Source organism: Passer montanus, unplaced genomic scaffold (assembly GCF_014805655.1).
Source record: "Passer montanus isolate IOZ18808 unplaced genomic scaffold, ASM1480565v1 scaffold12, whole genome shotgun sequence".
Lineage (NCBI taxonomy): Eukaryota > Metazoa > Chordata > Aves > Passeriformes > Passeridae > Passer > Passer montanus.
In genome coordinates, this window is record NW_024358722.1 from 1,172,929 (window position 1) to 1,192,880 (window position 19,952).

Sequence of the window (19,952 nt, forward strand, 5' to 3'; positions counted from 1 at the left end):
AAACTTCAAAAAGCTTCTAAACTTGAAAGATTTTATCTAATATTTAAAATATATTTATTACCAACTTTTGACAAAGCAGAATTCAATTAAACAGCTTCTTACCTTATTTCTGGATGCCTGTGGCCTGCAGCAATAAAGAAAAAAAGAATAAATTAAATAACCTAGTAGCAACATTCTTCATGATAAAAGTAAGTGAAGTCTTAGAAATCTTTGCTCTGCTCTAAAATTAGCACAGAACTTTTCTTCCATAGCAAGTGTCAGCCTGCTAGCATACCTTCAGGCACAGATCTGTACTTGCATGAATATCATCAGAAGACCAATTAGCCCTAACATTGTTCCACCTGAGAGAGCAGTCAGAAGCAAATTTACTGCAACATATCAAGCAATGTACATTCCTGTAAAAGGTTATGCTCAGAAGAAACTCTACCAACATTAAAAATCATACAAGAACTTGATAGCTACTAATATTTAAAAATAGAGATCATTATAAAAGGGATTGAGGAATGAAATGCCCTCCCCAAAAATCGTATTTCCCTCTCCACAGATTGGGACATTTTCTGGGTTCTGTGAGGTACAGCAGCTCCCACTGACTCCATTCAGATTCACAGGTGAATCAACGCTGCTCACAGTCAGTGTGGACTTTGCCAGCTGGATACAGATTCAAGCACAATGTGATCTATCACACACAATCTGTCTTACAGTCTTTCATACAGCAATGAAGATAAAATGTGGAGCATTTTATTTAAAGCTACTGAAAAAAAATTGGAGAGACAAGGGAAGAGTACTGATGTTCATATTCTCTAACCAAAACTTCAAAAAGTTACACTGCCTTTTACATTTTACCATGTAAAATTCAAATAAACGACACTCAAAACTATCTTTAAAGAGCAAAAGAGCTGTAAAACTTGAGTATGAGAAAAATTTACATTACTTTCAATTAAAAAAGCAGAATGCTCATATTTTCCAAGACCTGCATGCTATTAATTAAAAATTAAAATGTAACTTCAATTAAAAACTAAAATAAGTTTAAACCTAGGAAAAACCCCCTATATGAAACAAGAAATGCAAATAGGCTTTTGCCTTGAGAGTCTGAAAGAGTAACAGCATTACATACAGCACTGATCACAGGAAATGAACACAAGCCTTAATTTTTATCAAATGGCAGTTCTTTTTCTCAGAACAGGGAATGACATTTCAAAACTGAAACGAAGACGAAAGCAGAGTTATTCTCAGCAAGGCAGGGAGGTGCTGCTCGTTGCAGCACACAAATCACAGCAGAGCTGAGTCTCAGCCCTTCAGTGGGCTCACAAGCTCCTGTGCAGGCAATGCGGGCTGGGGCAGCCGCAGGCGCTCACTGCAGCTGCAAACCTGCAGCTCCAGTGCCACACCTGCCCCCTCTCCCTGTGGGAATGCAGGAATACCTTTCCAGGGGCTCCCTCCCAAAGGCATTCAGAATACTCGTGAAAAATCCCTGCATGGATTCTGGCAATCAGCTGGATTGTTTTCAAACTTTGCTACCATCACCCAGATGAAAAAAAATTGATAACCAAATCAATACTCTTTATTAGCAGTTTGGCTTTTGTATATCCAGATTGACTAAGCCAATGCAAATGTACTAGAGAAAGTTCTCTCTCCTCATCTAATTGAGAGGCTGTCACAGCCTTTGAATGTAGTTAGTTTCCTTATTGCTGTTGGCTGATCATTTTTCAGTGGCAGCTCGTATGATTTCTTCCATCTGTGCAGTAAAATCAATGTCTGGACAGTAGGATATTCACCCATGAAGGAACAGATCTCCTCCTCCTACCTGATGGGTACAATCCCATATGTGTTACTACCCAGAAAAGCACCCTAGGCACAAGTTTGTTGTACTCTGATACACTGATTCAGGAGGCTGATGGATCAGGCAAAGCAGCTACCAACTGAGATTTCACTGTTCAGAACACTGTCATGCTAGGAAAGTACAGAATTACTGCTTCATGTAAATGCAACCAATATGAAATTAATAGAAGGTAACAAGAACTACTTTAAGCATTAAGAAATTGTCCTAAAATATGGAAATTTGGGAATAAAATCCTATAAGGTAGGTATGGGTGCTGAAGTGTGAGATGCTGGACATTTGCATTTTGAAACAATGATTAAACCAATAGGTATTAAACAGGAATACCATCATTAGTTCTACAGTCTATCTCTTCCTAAATTAACACTATTCAGTTTTTCCTTTGATTGAAAAAACAAAACTCAAAACTCCTATTCTGGAAGACTGATGATTTGTAAAACAAATTCAGATTTAGTCTTCATACGTTCCTCAAACAAAATTTTAAAAATGTGAAAACCGATGGTAAAAATATTTTAGTTACATATCAGAAGGAACCACCACCTCATAACCAAATTCAAGTCAGTGATGCAACTTTTATTTTGACACTGATTATTTCAGAACACCCATAAAGGCAAGGAGACAACACCTACAGTAACATATTAGTTTGAGGAGTAACAATACTTTCTTATACTCACTGTTGATGTGAAGAGCAAACTCTAGTAAGCTTTTCCAGTTCTTGGCCACTCAGCTCTTTATCTGAATTCCTCAGTGTTGTAACTGGACTGGGAACTGCTGTTTTCCATTTTCTTTCTACATTAAATCAAAATAACTTTTACTTAAGATACTATAAAAGTAGCTTAACATAATACAACTAGGTGAAACTAATTAATGGAGAAATATTGACAACTCTTCTGTGTATGTTCTACAGTCTCGTTTCAGACTATGTAGAACATCATCCTATTCTTTCAGAAGATACTTTATTTTCATCACATCACACTCACCAATCCTAACACAAAAAATGAGCTTGAAACAACTGTGGATCAAAATCTTGATTAACAGAATAAAGAACTACAAACTATTTTCACATTTATAATTAAATGTGTGCAAAAAATTCCAAAGCATGAAGACTCTTCTTGTAACAAGCTCAGAGAAATTCTGATATCAATGCCACCTTTGCTATGTAACATTTTTAGCCTGGAAATGTAACTCTATTATTTAGAAATAGAAACTAAAGTGTTTGTTCTTCCATATTAGTTTAGCTGGTACTCACCCCACTGTTCCTGTATGGAAGAAAGATTTGCAAGCAACTGCTCATGATAAAGTCGTTCAAGCTGAATGAACTTCATGGCCTTCTCATCTGAACGAGAGGTTAAAGGCAAATGCACACAAATGTAGACATGGTATATCTTACTTATAATTGGCATCATGTTTGAAAGGGAAGTAATTACACACTTGAAATTTGAAATAAGTGAATCAAAGTGAGAAATGGCTAGCATCCCAATTTTTGTGCAAGACATTAAAAACAGCAGACATGAAAATGGCAGGCAAGAAGTAAAATTAGTTGAGAAATATTTAAAAAATGAAAATCCTATTCTTTTCAGCAGGTACCTCTTCCCATGTGCCCGAAGCACAATAGAAGATTTTTCTTGAAAAGAAATGACTGAAATGTCATATTGATAACTTTACCAAAAAAATGAAATCTCTGGGAAACGACAAGCAAAACAAACACCAACACGTATCTCACAAGAAATACAAATACATGCCAATTACCACGACTAACTGAAAATATGACTCCTTTCTACTGACCAGATGAAGACAGTATTAAAGCAACTGATCCAATTTCCACTTTTGAAAAATACCTGCCCCCTTTTCAACCATTATATACAACACTGTTGGACTGCTGAGTTTACCTTTCGTTTTCCTCTAGAGTCTGCTCACTTTCTTCTATGTGAAGAAGTCTTTCCCCTTCCTTAGGGTTATCAATATATTAAACTGATAGTCACATATTTTACAATAGTCAGGATAATGCCAGCTCCACTAAGCCTGAGCTGTTAGTTGTGCTGTTTGAAGCTGTTTTACCAGCTATTTGAAATGTAATTCTACAATACAATGAGGATAGAAGTGAATGACGTTCTTAGTAATACAGAAAACCCACTTTCCATTATTAATGCTAATTAAAACACTGGAGTAATTATTAGAAAAACACAGCCAGTACTTGTTATTCTGGTTAGCCTCATGCAACAGCATGGCATATGAACAGCAATATTCATGGAAAGAATATTCCCTGTCTTCAGGAAATCTGTTATTAGAAACAGAATTACAGATCACAGAGAGAGAGAGCCTTAGAGGATCACAGCAACAAACCCTGCATTATTTTTAATATGAGATTCCACACTGGATGAATTAAAATGTCTGTCATGGATAATTAATACAGTGCAACATGATCAAGTAAGTTCTTTATTAACCTCAGGAAACTGATGGCTGGAGGTACAGTGGAGATATCCTTCATAAATATGTATTATATAGTGGTGTTGAATTCCACACATCAGGTGTACATTGCATTAAAAAATATTTCCTTTGATCAGCTTTAAATGGAATGCCTTTCAATTAAAGCAGCTCCAATGAAAGAGGAACTGTTTCTACCATGCCACTTATAGTTTAAATTTACTATAACCCCCTGCATTATAACTTACTACAGAATTTTTCCATGCCTTTAATTTGTGCTGTGCAATTCACATTTTCTGATGGACACTTTTGAATTAGGAGGACCAAAACAAAACTGCAGTCCTCTACAACAGTGATGGATATTTTGTTTTATATGTTGCTTTTATAACACTGCAACTATTAGCTCTCTGGTTTTATCTATAGGCTAATATAATTTGTCTAGGTTTCTCATGCCTTGTTACCTAGCCTACACAATTGTCTATTTGCTGTATTTTGTTTGTACAAACTACATAATAAATAAATAAATAATCAGTATGCACAAATTCTCTAATATATTATGCATCTTAGTGAATCACATACACCTTAAGGGCTTACCACTGGCATTTTCTTTTTATAATCTAATCATTTTCCCTTTGAAGCAAAGAGGAAATCCCAGTCCACCTTTTCTAAAATTCTGACTTAACTTTGAGGTTTAGTATTATTATTCTCTCACACAATTACTGAAATGTATCAGAATAATTATCAGTAGTTCAACTATTACAACTTTTTGACCAAACTTACCTGCATTATAGGAACAAATCAAAACAAACTGGACTATTAAACTGTTCTCAGAAGCAGTTACCCATATTTTCCTAGAACAATTTCTCAGACTACCTTGACAGGATTTTGACTGATTAGCATTTGTCAAACACTATTTTACTATTATTTGCAGGTTGCTGATGTCAGCTCCAGGTGTTTGGTATTTTTATTCCAATCTAGACATTTTTAGTACATATTCTAATCAACGGTTGTGACAATTTTATCATTACTGTAAGTACCCTATTTGATATAATACACACCCTATCTGTAAAATGGACATTTTCCCAGTTACTAATATTTAGAATAGCAGTTATCTTATAAAAACAAAAGTTCTTTTAAAAGGTTTTCTGTCTAGCTATTAATGATTGCATCAGTACAGCTGTTGGATGTGAATTTATCCCTTAGCTCACAATCCAGTTGTTTGATTAAGAAGGATTTGCTACCATACTGTGTGTTCACTCATGGGTGAATTATGGTTGTTCACTCCTTTCTAACCCTGACCCACAAGATGTGAGTTAACAACAAAGCATTGGACTTTTATGTTTTATCATACCACATTATTTTAATACTGTGCAACAATTTCTGCAAGTAAAAGGATACATTCCTCCTCTTGAAAATAGGTCTCAGCTATCTGCAAAAGTGAAAAAACCAAGATTCTATAATTCTCATGATGGTGGTAAGGATGCAATATAAACTTTTAATCATAGCTTGAAACATCTATTTTGCAGGTTCCTATTTAGTTTGGGTAATATATTAATGTTCTGACAAAATACATGTATTCCTATTCTAGGAAAAAGGTTTGAAAAGAGAATCAAATACCACAGAAATATTAAATCCTCTCACACAAAACAGATTTGATTTTGTGCAATTTACAGAATTACACAAACCCAAAAAACCTTAGTAGGGTTTTAAGTTCCTACAACTATAAAAATTATTTCAGAAACATTTTTAGTTATCTTAATAGCAAAGCTTTAAAATGACCTACAACAGAAGTACAATTTTTACTGACACCAGTTCAAAAGTTTGAATTCTGTGCCTGACCAATGTTTCCTTATGTTTGATCAAATTAAGATCATTGCTGCTCTCTCCTGAGCATTACATTGCAATGTTTTAAAACAGAAATGGAGATTTCCTGACTGATGAGAAAAGAACAGTCTTTTGTCTTCCTGTAAACAAAAAATATTTGAGAATTGCAACAATAACTTACTTGTGCTTGTTACAAAACTGTGCAGGCTTTCCTAAAAAGCTGAAGAATACTGACATCTTTGTTTGTAAATGTGATGAAACACAAAAAACATAAACCTCAGAAGTATTCCACAGAGCTCTACCCTACCAGTGACCTTTACAAGCAGCAACTAATCAGTCCTTGGGGACAGCAAATTTTGGCAGCCTTCCTGTGTGCCATGCATGGCGAGGCAAGGGCAGGGCTGGCAAAATGTGTCCAGGACTGCAGGTATGCTGATACCAGAACAGTCAGGCTGAGGCACCTCACAGATGAGTCCCCAATGATTTCTGTGGGAGCACGCAAAAATTCAGCCTCAAGATCTTTGGGATTGATTTAAGTAGTCATAATATGGCAGGCTTAAATAAGCACTTTTGTAGAAGTCTGAAGATGATTGCTCAAAAAAGACAGCAACTTGATAGAGGAGTCTAGATTACAAATTGTATTTCCTGGCTCTCAGACTGTTAACCGCTAGACCATTTCGAGTTTGGTACCTTCAAAAGCCAATTTTGTGACTTTTAATGTCCTTTATCTGCGCATTTTGTCTGCTGCCCACAATAGCCTCCTAAGAATTTTTTGAGCTGTCAAAGGTACTACCTATGTTTTATATAAAAATACCTCTTAGATTCTGTAACAAGTCCTAAACAAATCAAATTAATCCCATTCAAGACAGGAAAAAAATTACATCCTATTTTAACTAGAAGTTGACTCTTAGAACAACCCCTGTCTTTAAGTATTGAATACAGGCTTCCCACAAGCATCATGGACTGTTAATACACCAGAACATCTGACAAAACTCTTAATTTTACATTGAATTTTGTCATAGAGAATAAAAAATAATGTTGTAGAAGACTATTTGATAGACTTGGCTTAATGTTACTGACAGGCTGTATTAGCAATCTGAAAAAAAAAAGTCTGAAGATGAGAGGTTAATTCACTAGAAAAGGAAAAAATTCTCAATAGACTCACTTTACAGGAAATAAACTTAAAATCATTAAACTTAAAATCCTCCCCCATTCCATCCTCTATTAAAAAACAGGTTATGAGCCTTTTAAGTTCCATTAGCTTTCTCTCAAACACTCAATTCAAAATGCTTGAGAATTTTTAGGAAAAAGAGATAGTGTTCTAATAGTATTTCAATCTGAATATGCAGATATTGTTCTCAGTTCTGTCACAGATCCTGCATGACTTTCAAAAAGTTCTTCCCCTCAGGGTTTGGCTTCCTCATCTAAAAAGCAACACATTTCACCTCCATCATGTGCAATTGATCCCCTTGATGTTTGTAAAGTATTTTAAGTTTTTGCCCTATTTTGTTTCCCAAAAATGACCTTTGTACTGACTTGTGAAAAACCACCAAATTTGATGAGGCTAAAAGCACGAATTGTTTACCCTAAAGATAAGCTTCTCATAAGTTAAGGAACAGTATTTCTAAAAATATCTTTGCTCAAGCACGGCTTAGAAAAATAATTTAAAATTCTATGTCAAATGTAGATTATCTATTATGTGCAATCCTAAAGTGAAACCTCTTTCTCCCATATAATTGCTTATTTGTATCAAAGAAGAAGAATACAGGAATGTCATTGCAGTTCAGAAATTTAAAGCATGTTCCAAAATTAAGACAATGCAGCTAAGTCAAACCAGACAGGTATAGTATCTACATGTGGCCCATATTAGACATCACAGCCAAGCAAAAGGTCTTCTGTCTGCTGTTAGTCTGACACAGCTGAACAACAACTGTACATTAATACAGCATCAAGTTCTATCCATGTATTCCTTCTGCATCAAAACCTCCAGTAAAAAAAAGCAACATACTGGCCAATTTGTAAGAAAGATTGCTTTTCAAACCACAGTTTTCCCTTTGGTCTTGCAGGTGATGCAACTGTGCTAATATAAAGGCAAACACGAAGAAAATATTGAATCCAAATATTAATGCATAAATTTTATACTAGAAAGATGTCTGCAGAAGTAAAAACAATTCTGAACTTCAATTTTTATTTAGGTATCTGCTGTCCCGTAACTATACCAGTGTCTTATAAACTTTATTCAAGGTAGATTAAAGAGTGATTTTGCTAAATCTTCCTGCCAAACTAATTTCACCATTTGGGGAGTTAGAAACCCATCCTTAAGAGTTTCTTTTAACTACAGAATATATTAACAAGGCAATTTATAATTTAGGAAATATTAGAAGATGTTAGAAGAGATATTTGCCTTGATGACCTGATATGCACCAAAGTATCCTGCCCAGATATGAGTATTGGTATAAATCGCATTTATGCATATATTTCCTAATGAACAAAGGTTTCAAATAAAAGCAAAATTGGGTGCAGTACACCAAAATCATAGAAAGTACCTGATGGAGACACAGGGGCAGTATCTTTGAATCCATCTGCTCAACCTCTTCACGGAGCAAAGAGAAAAGAGACTGCAATGTTTGCTTTTGGTCCTTTGGATGAAAGTTTTCCTTTGCTTCAACAGCACTTTCAGCCTGCACAAAATCTGTATCTGTATTAAGAGCCTTTTCCTCCTGGATCGTTGTGGCTCCCACTGTAGAAATACCTTTAAAAAGGACAAGCACTTAGGTTAGGATTAAAAAAAAATACATTGAGTTGCTCTTTCAGGAAATTTCAATATGAATGTTATAAATAAAAACCTGGTATGTTAAACAACATTGCTGCTAAACTAAATGCTGGCAATGTCAAAATTCATTGTGACAGGTCTGTCCCACTGTCAGCTCACCTACCCAACACAACACAGTAACATCAGATATATTTGTACACTTCTAAATGGGACCTTTGTACACTTCTAAATGGGACCCTGCTTTCACGTATGGGGAAAAAAAAAAATCACAACACTTAAAAAGTGTTATACAGAATTATTAATAAGAGACCAGGATGACCTAAAAGCGCTTAGAATGCAGTTTTGCTCAAAAAGGGCAAATAGCAGGTAGGTGAGGGCAGTATGAGTGGGGTTTTCAGTTTGTCTCTCTGCTCCTGCCAAGGACCTCAGACAAGGAGAGGTCCTGGGCATGGACAGACACAAGGGAGGAAGGACAATTCAACCAGTTCCTGATGGTAACACAGTGGCTCCTCACAGTGACAGCAGGATCTTAAAGGAGAGAAAGAAGCAGATGATGCCAGCGTGGGACTCTACTGTAGGAGAGAGATGTCTAAGGGGACCTTTCTGCTGAGTGAAAAGGAAGACCACCCTCACTTTACACAGCTGGACAGTTTGAGTGTCCAGGGAAAGAGGCAGTAGTGCTGACCTATGTTGGTAACAATGACACAAGGATGTGTAAACTGAATTTAGATCCCAGAACTTCTTGCTAGACCGAAAACTATGTTCTCCATGGTGCATTTCTTGGCAGTTCACTGTTGCCTGTCCCCAGTTTTACAGAAGTCAAAAAAAAGTAAGGCATTCAGGTGGAGATATGAAAAATAATGTAAAGCAAAACACTACAAGAATATTACAAAAAAACCCCAAAACTTTCTGGGTGCAAATCCCACATTTTATTGTTAGAAATGCAAAACTTGTGTATTTTGATCATAAGTATGATAGTTATGAGAAAATGTTAAATCAGATTAACAAAGAAGCGTAGAGTAGTAGTGGTGACAGCAGCAGTGGGAGAAATCAACTACCCATATACTGACTGTATCAGTCTCTCACAAAGATCAGAGAGCAATAAATGACAGCCTGCTGTAAAACACAGTCTTAGGAGCAACCAGAAAACTACAGCTGATTCCAGCAGTTAATAAACTCATTTTTATTTCTCCATAAAACATGAATTTCACACACTCGCGTAAGACTGATCTTAAAAAAATTCCCACAATTGTTTAAAACAATTTGGAGAATTTGGCCACAGAAATGCACATAATAAACTTTTATTAAACTCAAATTGTAATGAGTAATGTTCCCCAATCAACATTTGCTGAAATCATGTTATCATTTGAAAGACGGATAGCTGAGGGCACTGTTTCAAGCACCTTTGTGTCCTCAGCTTGGGCACTCGGTGTCAGACCCCTCTGTTTCCATTGCCTCTGAAACCCAATAATGATAATTCAGGTTTAAGATTTAGGACCTAAGAAAGGTATCAGCTTGTCCATGGAACACTTCACCATTTTGATTATTTTAAATTCTTTATTTAGTAAACTATCCAAGTTAGGACTACTAATAATCTCTGTGGGTGACTATTTTCACAGGGCTTACTGCCAGAAAAAATAAGGGTGTAACTTAACATTGCTTCTTCAAAATTAATGCACATATCTGATCTTTTCCGGTATTTATTTGGGTTTCCTGTGGGCCAAAAGCAACAAGAGACACAACTGGATGCAAGATACAAACCAGGAAATACTTCTAGAGATGGAATTAAGGCTGTCTTTAAAAATACAGCTTCCTGTTTAGCACATTATCATGAAACCAGAAAAGAGGGTCCTCGTGTGCTGACCTAGAGATGGAATTAAGGCTTTATTTAAAAATACAGCTGTATTTAAAAATTTAAAAAAATATTTAAAAAATACAGCTTCCTGTTTAGCACATTATCATGAAACCAGAAAAGAGGGTCCTCGTGTGCTGACAAACCTTTTCTCTCAGAAAAACAAACAAAGAAACCAAATGTCACTTCAAGCTGCACTTTTTAAAGCAGTTAATAACCACCTGTCATATCAAAACATGAACATTCACTGCAACATGCTCAATAGCAACTCCCATAAAAAACCCTTAATTTTAGTGTTTTCATGATACTGTTGCTAACACAGTTCATAAACTGCATTATTATTTGTACATATGATTGAGCTGCCATTCGTATTCAAATCCTGCCCTCCAATTTCTTACCTGATTTTGAAAGGGAGGCCTTACAGCTATGTGGGTTAATTCTAACTTGTTTGATTTTCAACACAAGACAATATTTGTGCCCTAGTAGCACCACAACTTTTATTGTAACACTTTGTAATGCTATTTCACCATAAAGATGTGACGGACTAGGATCCCTATTTATTTTTTCCCCCGTTCTTGAAAACAGCACTCTATTTTTTCCAGGAATCAAGCAATCTTACTGTCCAAAGCAAATAGATATAAGTATCTTACTATATTTCTGATTTTTTAATAAGGAAGGATTAATTTTTTTCACTTTATAAAGCACTGATATTTACTCCACCGCAGAATGGAACCAAAACCTTTATGAAAATGTGTCAAAAAGACACAGAAGACATCAGTGGCCAGAGCACTCAGCAGGTCCATGGCAAAGAGCCAGGCTCAAGTTTTTGCTCTGCCAGACTCACAAATGTTTCAAGTGACCCCTTCTATGCCCAGTTGGATGTGTCAATGTTTCCTAAGATATGGAGAGAAGCAAACGTTCTCTCAATTTCCCCAACAGCTCACAGAAGCAGCCCCACATTTGCCTAAAAGAGATCAAATTTTGACACACTTAAAAACCCCCACATTTTTCAGTATGTCTCAGGTTTTTCTCTTTTTTAATACTGCAAGTATATGAAATTAAGATGCTCTTTGTTACCTACCTGAGGATAAATCCAAGGTGCAAGTATGAGTGATTTGCTATCAAAATAAAATTATGGATGTTGCCTTCTGTTTTTTATATGAATTTGAATTTTCATATTCAGTAGCACTAAAGTCACCAGTAACAGAAGTTTCTAGTACAGAAAACATATGGCAATTTCTTTTTTTAAACATTCTTTGGTACCCAATACAGAAAGCTGTTTCAGACTGATTCATTCAAGAACTATTGAGGAAAAAAGAAAAAAAGACCAGCAAGTATTTAAAGATTATTCATTTTTAAAAGAAGAGATTTTGAGATAAAAGTTTGGTGGTAAAAATACAACTTCAACTGAGCAAGCTCAAAATCTTGTTTGGTACACAACCCTAAATTAAATAACGTTACTTGAATTTTCATGTAATTTGACCATCTTATATTCATATATTTTATTCCCTTCAACACCAATTCCATCCCAAACACTTTCCTCCTTCCTCCACCTTCAAGCTGCTATAAGAAATAAGTGGAATAATTCACAGAAAAAGCATATGTAGCAGAATTTAACTTGGGGAAAAAAGACTTGAGTGCAGGTTATACCATGTTATACTATGTTAAGGAATCATATAATGATTTGACAATACTAAGTTATGCCAGGACTGACCTTTTGAAAAAAGATGAATTTATTTTCAGAGAATATGGATAATCTGAAGTCCATATTTACAAAAATATATTGAAACAGATTAAACTTGATGAGTCACTATCTCTACCACACTAAAGTTAGTACAACTCTTAACAAGGAATAACATTATGAATAATGACTAAAGTTTAAATTCTTCAGTTAAAATGTACATGTATTCTTTGGTCACCAGTCCTCCCTAACCAGATATAATCATAGTACATTCAAAACTATGGTGAGTATATAAAAAGGATGTGAGAAAAAATTGGGATCTAGGAGCTACAGACTTGTCCATCCCCTCTCAATTTCTTACAGCATCGAGAGGGCTCAAAGGAGGTTCTCCTTCAAACAATAAATAGATTAAATCCTGGAACTGCTTACTCCAGGGCACTGAAATGGATGCAAGAAGCAACTGTAAGTCAGGTGACAAATTCACTCTAAAGTATTACAAGTCTATGAATTTCCACTTGGGGAAATCCTGAGATTGCAGATGGAGAGCAGAACATGTTTGCCCTGTCCTTGTACTCTCACCTACAAATGCTCTGCTGGCCTGTGTCAGGGGAAGAACATTGAACCAGCAGGATCTTCAGCCAGGTACAATGACTGTTCAACTTGCATTCCAGTCTACTGATAGGAAAAGCTAGGATAATTTTAGCTTCAACAGATCCCAAGCATATACAGACAGATAATAATCCAACTCATAACTGCTTTTTCTTCACAAACAACTATTTAGAGGGTTTCAAACACATTGCAAAGTGCGAATACTTGTTCTTTCTTTTAAAGTAAAAACACGTTGAGAGCGAAAGATTGGCTTCTCTAATGATCACCAGTATTCTGCTGAGCAAGTCACAAGTAAACAAAGATGACTAAAATGTAATTTTCTACATAAATTACTTTAGTCACTAGCAAGAAGAGGAATACGAACAATGTGCTTTTTAAGTCAAATGTCATATTTTCTAGAATGACAACATTTAATAGCAATCATAACAGGTGTGCTTAAAAAGATTAATAAATCTCCTCCTTAGTTATGACTCAAAGTAACTCATCCATGATTTCTCAGCAGTTTAAAATATATTTTTATGAAAATCACAACAATACATGCCATGCAAGTATTTAGTTTGATATTCCAGCTTGCTTGTGTGGTGCTCCCACTGTTATCCACTCAGGAATTTTCCCATCTAGTTTGATTATTCTCTCCTTTAACTCTGAGTTGGTATAAGGAGAAGAAAGCTAATTTGGACCTTTATGTAGAGGGTGTAGCGAGATATTCAGTAATCATTTAAAATAGCTGGTGCTGAGAATAAAATGGAAGATTGCCACTAAAATAATGACATTTGCAACATCAAGAAATTGTGACACAGTCAACTGCATTCTGTGAAAACAGAAGAAACATCATGTGAGAGTATTGAAAAAAATACTAAATGTCTATTAGCCCATAAACAACGGCAGATATAATGTAATTTTATTTTTTGATCTTCCTCTCTAACAATCAAGGTTCTTTACTAATAAAGTAACAAGAGTTTATTAATAAGAATTCGAACTTTAAAGAGTTTTGGATGTTCTGGAGACAGGATGTTCTCTTCTGTGGTTTTCTACATTGCCAGGTTTTTCTATGAAATTTTCTATATTTTCAGGATTTGAATTTTCTGTCTTAAAACTTCAATCTACTGTGGACAGCTCATTTTGCAGTATTTCTGCATGAGTTCATTCAACAGGAATACGAACTCATGGAGAAAGAATAAGAGCAAAGCTCAACTTCTAGTGTTAGGTGAGTTTTTTCCTTTCTTCCTCTTATTGTGCTTCAGACATCTATGTCAACACGTATGTATAACTTTTCCTCAACTTCTTTTTTGTTATTTCCATCATGAAATAACAGATGACTGGTTCTCAATTACCTCTGCCAATCTCATTTAAATTATTTTATTCTGTTATTAAAACTTAAATCTACAGGTTAAATATATGTACTTATTAAGTGTGGAAGAAAGTTTCTGAGAAATCATTCTCCCTGTAATGACAGATTTCAGAATGCTCTTATCTCTACTAGACAATATAATTTTTCTTTTCAGATTTTGCCTGAAGAAAGTTTCTGAGAAATCATTCTCAATCTGTAATGACAGATTTCAGAATGCTCTTATCTCTACTAGACAATATAATTTTTCTTTTCAGATTTTGCCTATTTGTACAAGATATGGAATGCAAGGCTTTCTTCCTTTCCTGTCTTTACCTGATCTATAATCCCTTAAGTAATAATCAGCTTTCTCATTAGGTCATAAAAGACTTGCCATTTAGGAGGAAAATTGTATTTTAAAATTATTTTGTTTAAAATGCATGGAAAAAAGCACACATGAATCAGCTGTTCTTTCAAAGAAACCTGTGCATGAAACATACTGATTTTAATGAACATACAGCACTATGACACATAAGTTTTAGGATGTCTTTAGGATGTATGGCAAAAACCTAATATTACACTAAATCCTACTCCCTCAAAAAGGGAAGAAGTATTTCAAGTAAGAACATACAATAAACATTACATTTTCCTTATCCAATTCACATCCAAAATATCTAAAGAAAAAGTATCATCAAAAATTGGTGGGAACAAATTTTTTAACAGTTACTCAAAGCACACAACCTAGGCCTATCTGGTAAGCTTTGAAAAATGTCAGTAAATTTTACAACAGCAGGGCAATAACAAGTACTTGGTACTAATAACAAGATTTCAAATGCTGACATGGGACCAAGACACCAAAATGTTGTACTCCACCATGATGTTCAAAAGAGGAAAACTGTAATGCCAGAATTTCTGTCCATTCTGGTTTGGATGCCAGCCCAGTTTCCATACTGACACTGCGTACCTCCCTCTACTCCTGTTTACTTGGTGTGCTACATTTGCTAGGTAGTCTGCTAAAATACAGAAGGTGAAAACATGTAGAGTTGAATCTGTTTGAAGACTAGGAGCCGTTCCGGGAAAGAAAAAATACAAGAAACCAAAACCCACCAAACCTTTAATGAAATGCTAAAAAAAATTAGTACAACACCTAAAATCTATTTCTTGTTACCTCACAGATTTAGACTACAGTGTTACTTCTGAAATAAACAGAACAAAAAATTGTAAATGAAGTACCTTTAGATTTTTTATTGGAGCTTCTTTTGCTTCTTGGACTTCTTTTTCCACCTGGCTGCTTTTCTGTAACAGCCTTTTCCTCCAGCTGAGGGTCCATATGGACATTTACAGATCTTCTCCCAGTCTCACTTTCCGTACAGCTTGGGATCCAGTCTCCACTGTCCATATTCTCATTATTATTGATGTTATCCTGTTCACCTTTATCCTGTCGTCCCATAACAATGCTACTACTGGTCAGAACTTCATTCCCATCACTGTCTAGTTGATTTTCATTTTCATCAGCTGAAGGAATCAGATGAGATGCCAAACTTTCTACTCGGTAGTTAGCAGGAAGACTGTCCTTTGAGTCTATTTGCAGATCATTTGGTGGAAAGTCTCTGTCATCCATTAGAGCGTTACTTGTTGAAACACTTAATCTCCCTCCAGATATTTTTAGACCTAAAATATAAAATGGAATGAAGCATTTACAATATGTATAGTATAACAGATAAATAATGTCAGCCAGTGCCAGCCAATAAAGACTCACATTAGCCAAGAGATACAGCTTAAAAGTATGGGGAATTTCTTTCATTCACTGACCCACTTAAAGTCTTAGCACGGGGGATATTTACACACAAATAACCCCTATAAAGTTATATTTTTATCCAATTACAATTGTTGTAGTTACCTGATCAAAAGCACAGCTGATCTTTACAACAGTTCTCCTGTTGTTACAGCTGAGGTAATGAGAAAAACAAAAAGATAAACAGAAGCCACCTCACGTCCCCCTTCCCCCCCCCTTTAAATCCATGGCTAAAACAAAAGCATTCTTGTCACATAAGATCATAGTTAGCCTGAAATAAAAATAAACCAGGGAGGAATAAAAGAGAACAACTTTTAATTCTGTCAGTGATGGTATCAGATCAAACTTGCAGATAGATTAACTGTGTTATCAGAATTAGATGGAAGTAGAACTTGTTTATTGCCTCAATTGTCACATTATTTTCAAGAAAATATTCAACATGTGTTCAGTATACACAGAAGCAGATGGTTTGTTGATAAAAAACCAAAACCCCCACCTACTCTCAGCAAGAGTCAATTTTCCCTTTTTGTGAAGGTGCAGCTCCAATCAATGCTGCAATTAGACACGCTCACAGGAACAAAAAAAGAGTAACTTAGCAGAAGACCTACATGTTCCAGGATCATTGTTGTATCAGTTTCTACCCTTAGCCTTTAGAAGCACGGCAATACTGCTGTTTAATTAGCAACCATATACCCAAAATACAGCTTCATTATGTACATCTCACTGGATCTAGCTCACGTTTTGAATAGCGAAGCCAAGAAACAGCAAGCACTCTTGCATTATAGAAGAGCTTAGGTAAGCCTCCTAAAGCACGTTCCTATGCTTTCCTGTAAATGAAAGTACATTTTAGGATACCTGTTTTCACCAGGCTTTCTTAACTCTTGGTATACACAAGCTGGGTAAATGAAATACACACTTGGTAAATGTGCAAGACGATCTTTGATTTTACTTGCTATAGAAGAATTAAGTTGCAGAAAAATGGAAAAAAAATCCAAAGAATAAGTAGGGTTTCCTTCATACACACATTTCTGACAAAGATTAATAAAGTGATTTTCCCCAAATTATTCCTTCATAAACTTCATTGTTGCTAAAAGGACCGAGGGAAAAAAAAAGAAAATAAAAGAAAAAGAAAACATCACTGCTATCTTAGGCAGAAGAAGAAGGATTTAGAGAGCTACAGGCTGCTCTGCCTCACCTCAATTCTTGGAAGACATTACAGCAAGTTAGCTCAGAAAGCATTTTCAAACATCTGAAGGATAAGGTGGTCATCAAATGCAGTCAGCATGGATTTATGGGTAAGTTGTGCTTCTACAAAACACTGACTTGCTTAGCAGAAGGGGGAATAATGGATGCAATTTACTGTGACTGGCTTTTGACACTGTTTCCAAAACATGCTCGCAGACAAGCACACAAAGCACAGGTTAAATAGATAGTGAGGTGTTCCAGAGAAGCACACAGAGGGCAACAAGCCACCACCAGCTGGGCAGTACAAAAGCAAAAGCCAGCACCACCCAGGACAACTCCATCTCCGCTTCCAACCTGAAGAACTGGCTAACCACTTCCAGCCATACCAGTCTAACAAAAATTACTGCCTACCCTAAAACACAGGAGCAGCACCAGGGAAGGTTAGACTGGACATTAGGAAGCATTTCTTTACTGAGGGTGTGGTCAAACACTGGAACAGGCTTCCTAGAGAGGTGGCCAGTGCCCCAGTGTCTAAGAGGCATTTGGACAACGCTCTTTGCAGCACACTTTAACTTTTGGTCAGCCCTGAGTTGCTCAGGACAGGGTGATAACCCTAGGGTCCCTTCTCATGGAAATGTTCTGTCCTAGTCTAGAAGAATTATGAATTGTACATAGAGATGAAAGTTGCATTTTCCTTTGGCAACCACATTAGGTGATAATTGGTTTTCCTTGAGCATCAGAAAGACAGAGGGAACTCTAGAGGAGATACTGAGGACTTATCTGGAAAATGCATCTGTTCACCAGAAGGATGTTCCTTAATCAAGCAATTTTCTCTCAAAGAGAATTAAACACCAAATTGCAGGTTAAGAGGAGGACAGAACTTTAATAAGAGCAGAAAGAATCAGAACTAGCTATTATTAGACACCCATACTACAGTCATGTTGATTTATTGATACCTTTTCTAAAGCACTAAAAAAAATAATCCCAAACACAACATTATATTTGAAATTGACCTTTTAGTCTTTCTGCCACATGAAATAATAACTACTGCTGCTTTCCCCAGCCCATAGATCAAATAACGCATCAAAAGAGGTTGAAGTAAACTGCCCAAACCCAATGAGGAATTAGTTTTAACAGCAATAATTAACAAATCTGCATGTCCTACCACCACTGTCTTGCTTCTATCCGCAGAAAACAGTTTATACTTTTAACAGCCAGCAAAGGGAAAGAGAAATACAAATGCATTTGAACAAGGTGTTTCCTATTTGATTGTGAAAAATGAGAAAAGATGCTTTTGACAAGTGATATTTGCTGTAGAGGAAGCTAACATTCTGATGGAAAATGTTAACTCACTTCCTTTGAACATTTGGCTGGAATGATAGTCCCTCTGTAGCTGAGAAGCTGGAAAGCACAACATTTCTCTCTTTATTGCTTGAAACTCAGTATTTCTCCAAATAAAAGTAGCCCTGAAAATCTATTCCTTTCTACAACCCTTACGACTCCTTAGAGAATAAAAACCCAAAAAAGCTAGTTCAAGGAATTTAGAACACTCTTGCCCTTGATCTTTTAGAAGTATTTCCCCTCCCACCCAGATGAAATTTTTTACCTTCTTGATTTTCAATGCTACTATTTGTAATTCCTTTTGAGTTTACCAAGGCACCAGGCAGGTATCAAAGTGAATCTAAATCCTGTGAGAATGAACTTTAGCTCTGTTTAAAAACAAAAGTAGAAACACTTATTTATAAACAAAAATGAAATTAAATTCTCTTAGGATTTAAACTATATTTAAAAGACCATTAACATATGGTTCTGGTTCTTGTATTTACTGAACTTATTTCACTAAAATGAATGTAAAAACAAACAACATGTTAATAAAAAATTATTTTTTCTTCATAGGCCCATCTTTTCTCCCTCCACTGGTTGCCCAAAATTGAAATAAAAGCTAACACTGAGTAGAACCGTGCTGACCTTTGTTAAAAGGTACTGTTGAATAAAAGTGCTTCTGTTGCCACACAGATTCTTAAAATTGGCACATGTAATCATGGTGATCATAGCACAAATAAAAAAAAAAAAGGAAAATATTTGCCAAGTGGCTAAAAGATAACATCTGTATTGAAGAAGTTACTGGTACGTTTGTTTGCTTTAGGACAAACAGTATGTATATTAGAGAAATGCCCCTTGCTTGTATTTTAGGTCAACTTCAGTTTTAAAAGGTCCATACTCATCAGTGTTCCCTTTCATATACTTCATACAACTTCATATAATTTTGACAACTTTTTCAGTTGCTCACTTTTTTCCATATATCCGTACTATGGAAACATAACCTTAAACATAGCTGTTGGGAAAAAAAAAAAGTAGTAAGAAGCAGGATCACTCCCTACTTGGCATGGATAAAATTTGAAGAGGGTATTAAAAACAAAACAAAACCACAAACAACACCAGGCCCCTTAAACTTTCATACTAACTCAGCTCCTTTATCCTGAACAACTGGTGGGCTCTGTGAATGTTTACTGAACATATAGTGTAGTATTTCATCTACTGACCTTGGATGTATCTTACAGAACAATCCAGATCATAATGTTGTTTCTTCTAACATTTGAAAAGTTTACATCACACTGGTTTTTTATTCCATTTGATTGGCTTCA

At 35.6% G+C, this 19,952-nt stretch overlaps 1 protein-coding gene across 5 annotated transcripts in view; it reads right to left on the bottom strand.

Annotated features, from left to right (window-relative positions):
* The window catches only part of CNST (consortin, connexin sorting protein), a 48,648-nt gene that overhangs the window by 18,393 nt on the left and 10,303 nt on the right, over positions 1-19,952 (bottom strand). For 4 of the 5 annotated variants that reach the window (XR_005626370.1, XM_039697704.1, XM_039697706.1 and 1 more), the window contains 6 exons: positions 15,561-15,998; positions 8,632-8,837; positions 5,660-5,690; positions 3,087-3,173; positions 2,512-2,626; positions 103-124 (listed from right to left, as the gene is read on the bottom strand). Coding sequence is in view for 4 of the 5 variants with exons in the window: in XM_039697704.1 (XP_039553638.1) it covers positions 103-124; positions 2,512-2,626; positions 3,087-3,173; positions 5,660-5,690; positions 8,632-8,837; positions 15,561-15,998 (899 nt within the window). In the remaining variant the exon portion in view is untranslated. Of the gene's footprint in view, positions 1-102; positions 125-2,511; positions 2,627-3,086; positions 3,174-5,659; positions 5,691-8,631; positions 8,838-15,560; positions 15,999-16,227; positions 16,302-19,952 lie in introns of those variants that run through there. The other variant, XM_039697708.1, reaches the window with a different exon arrangement.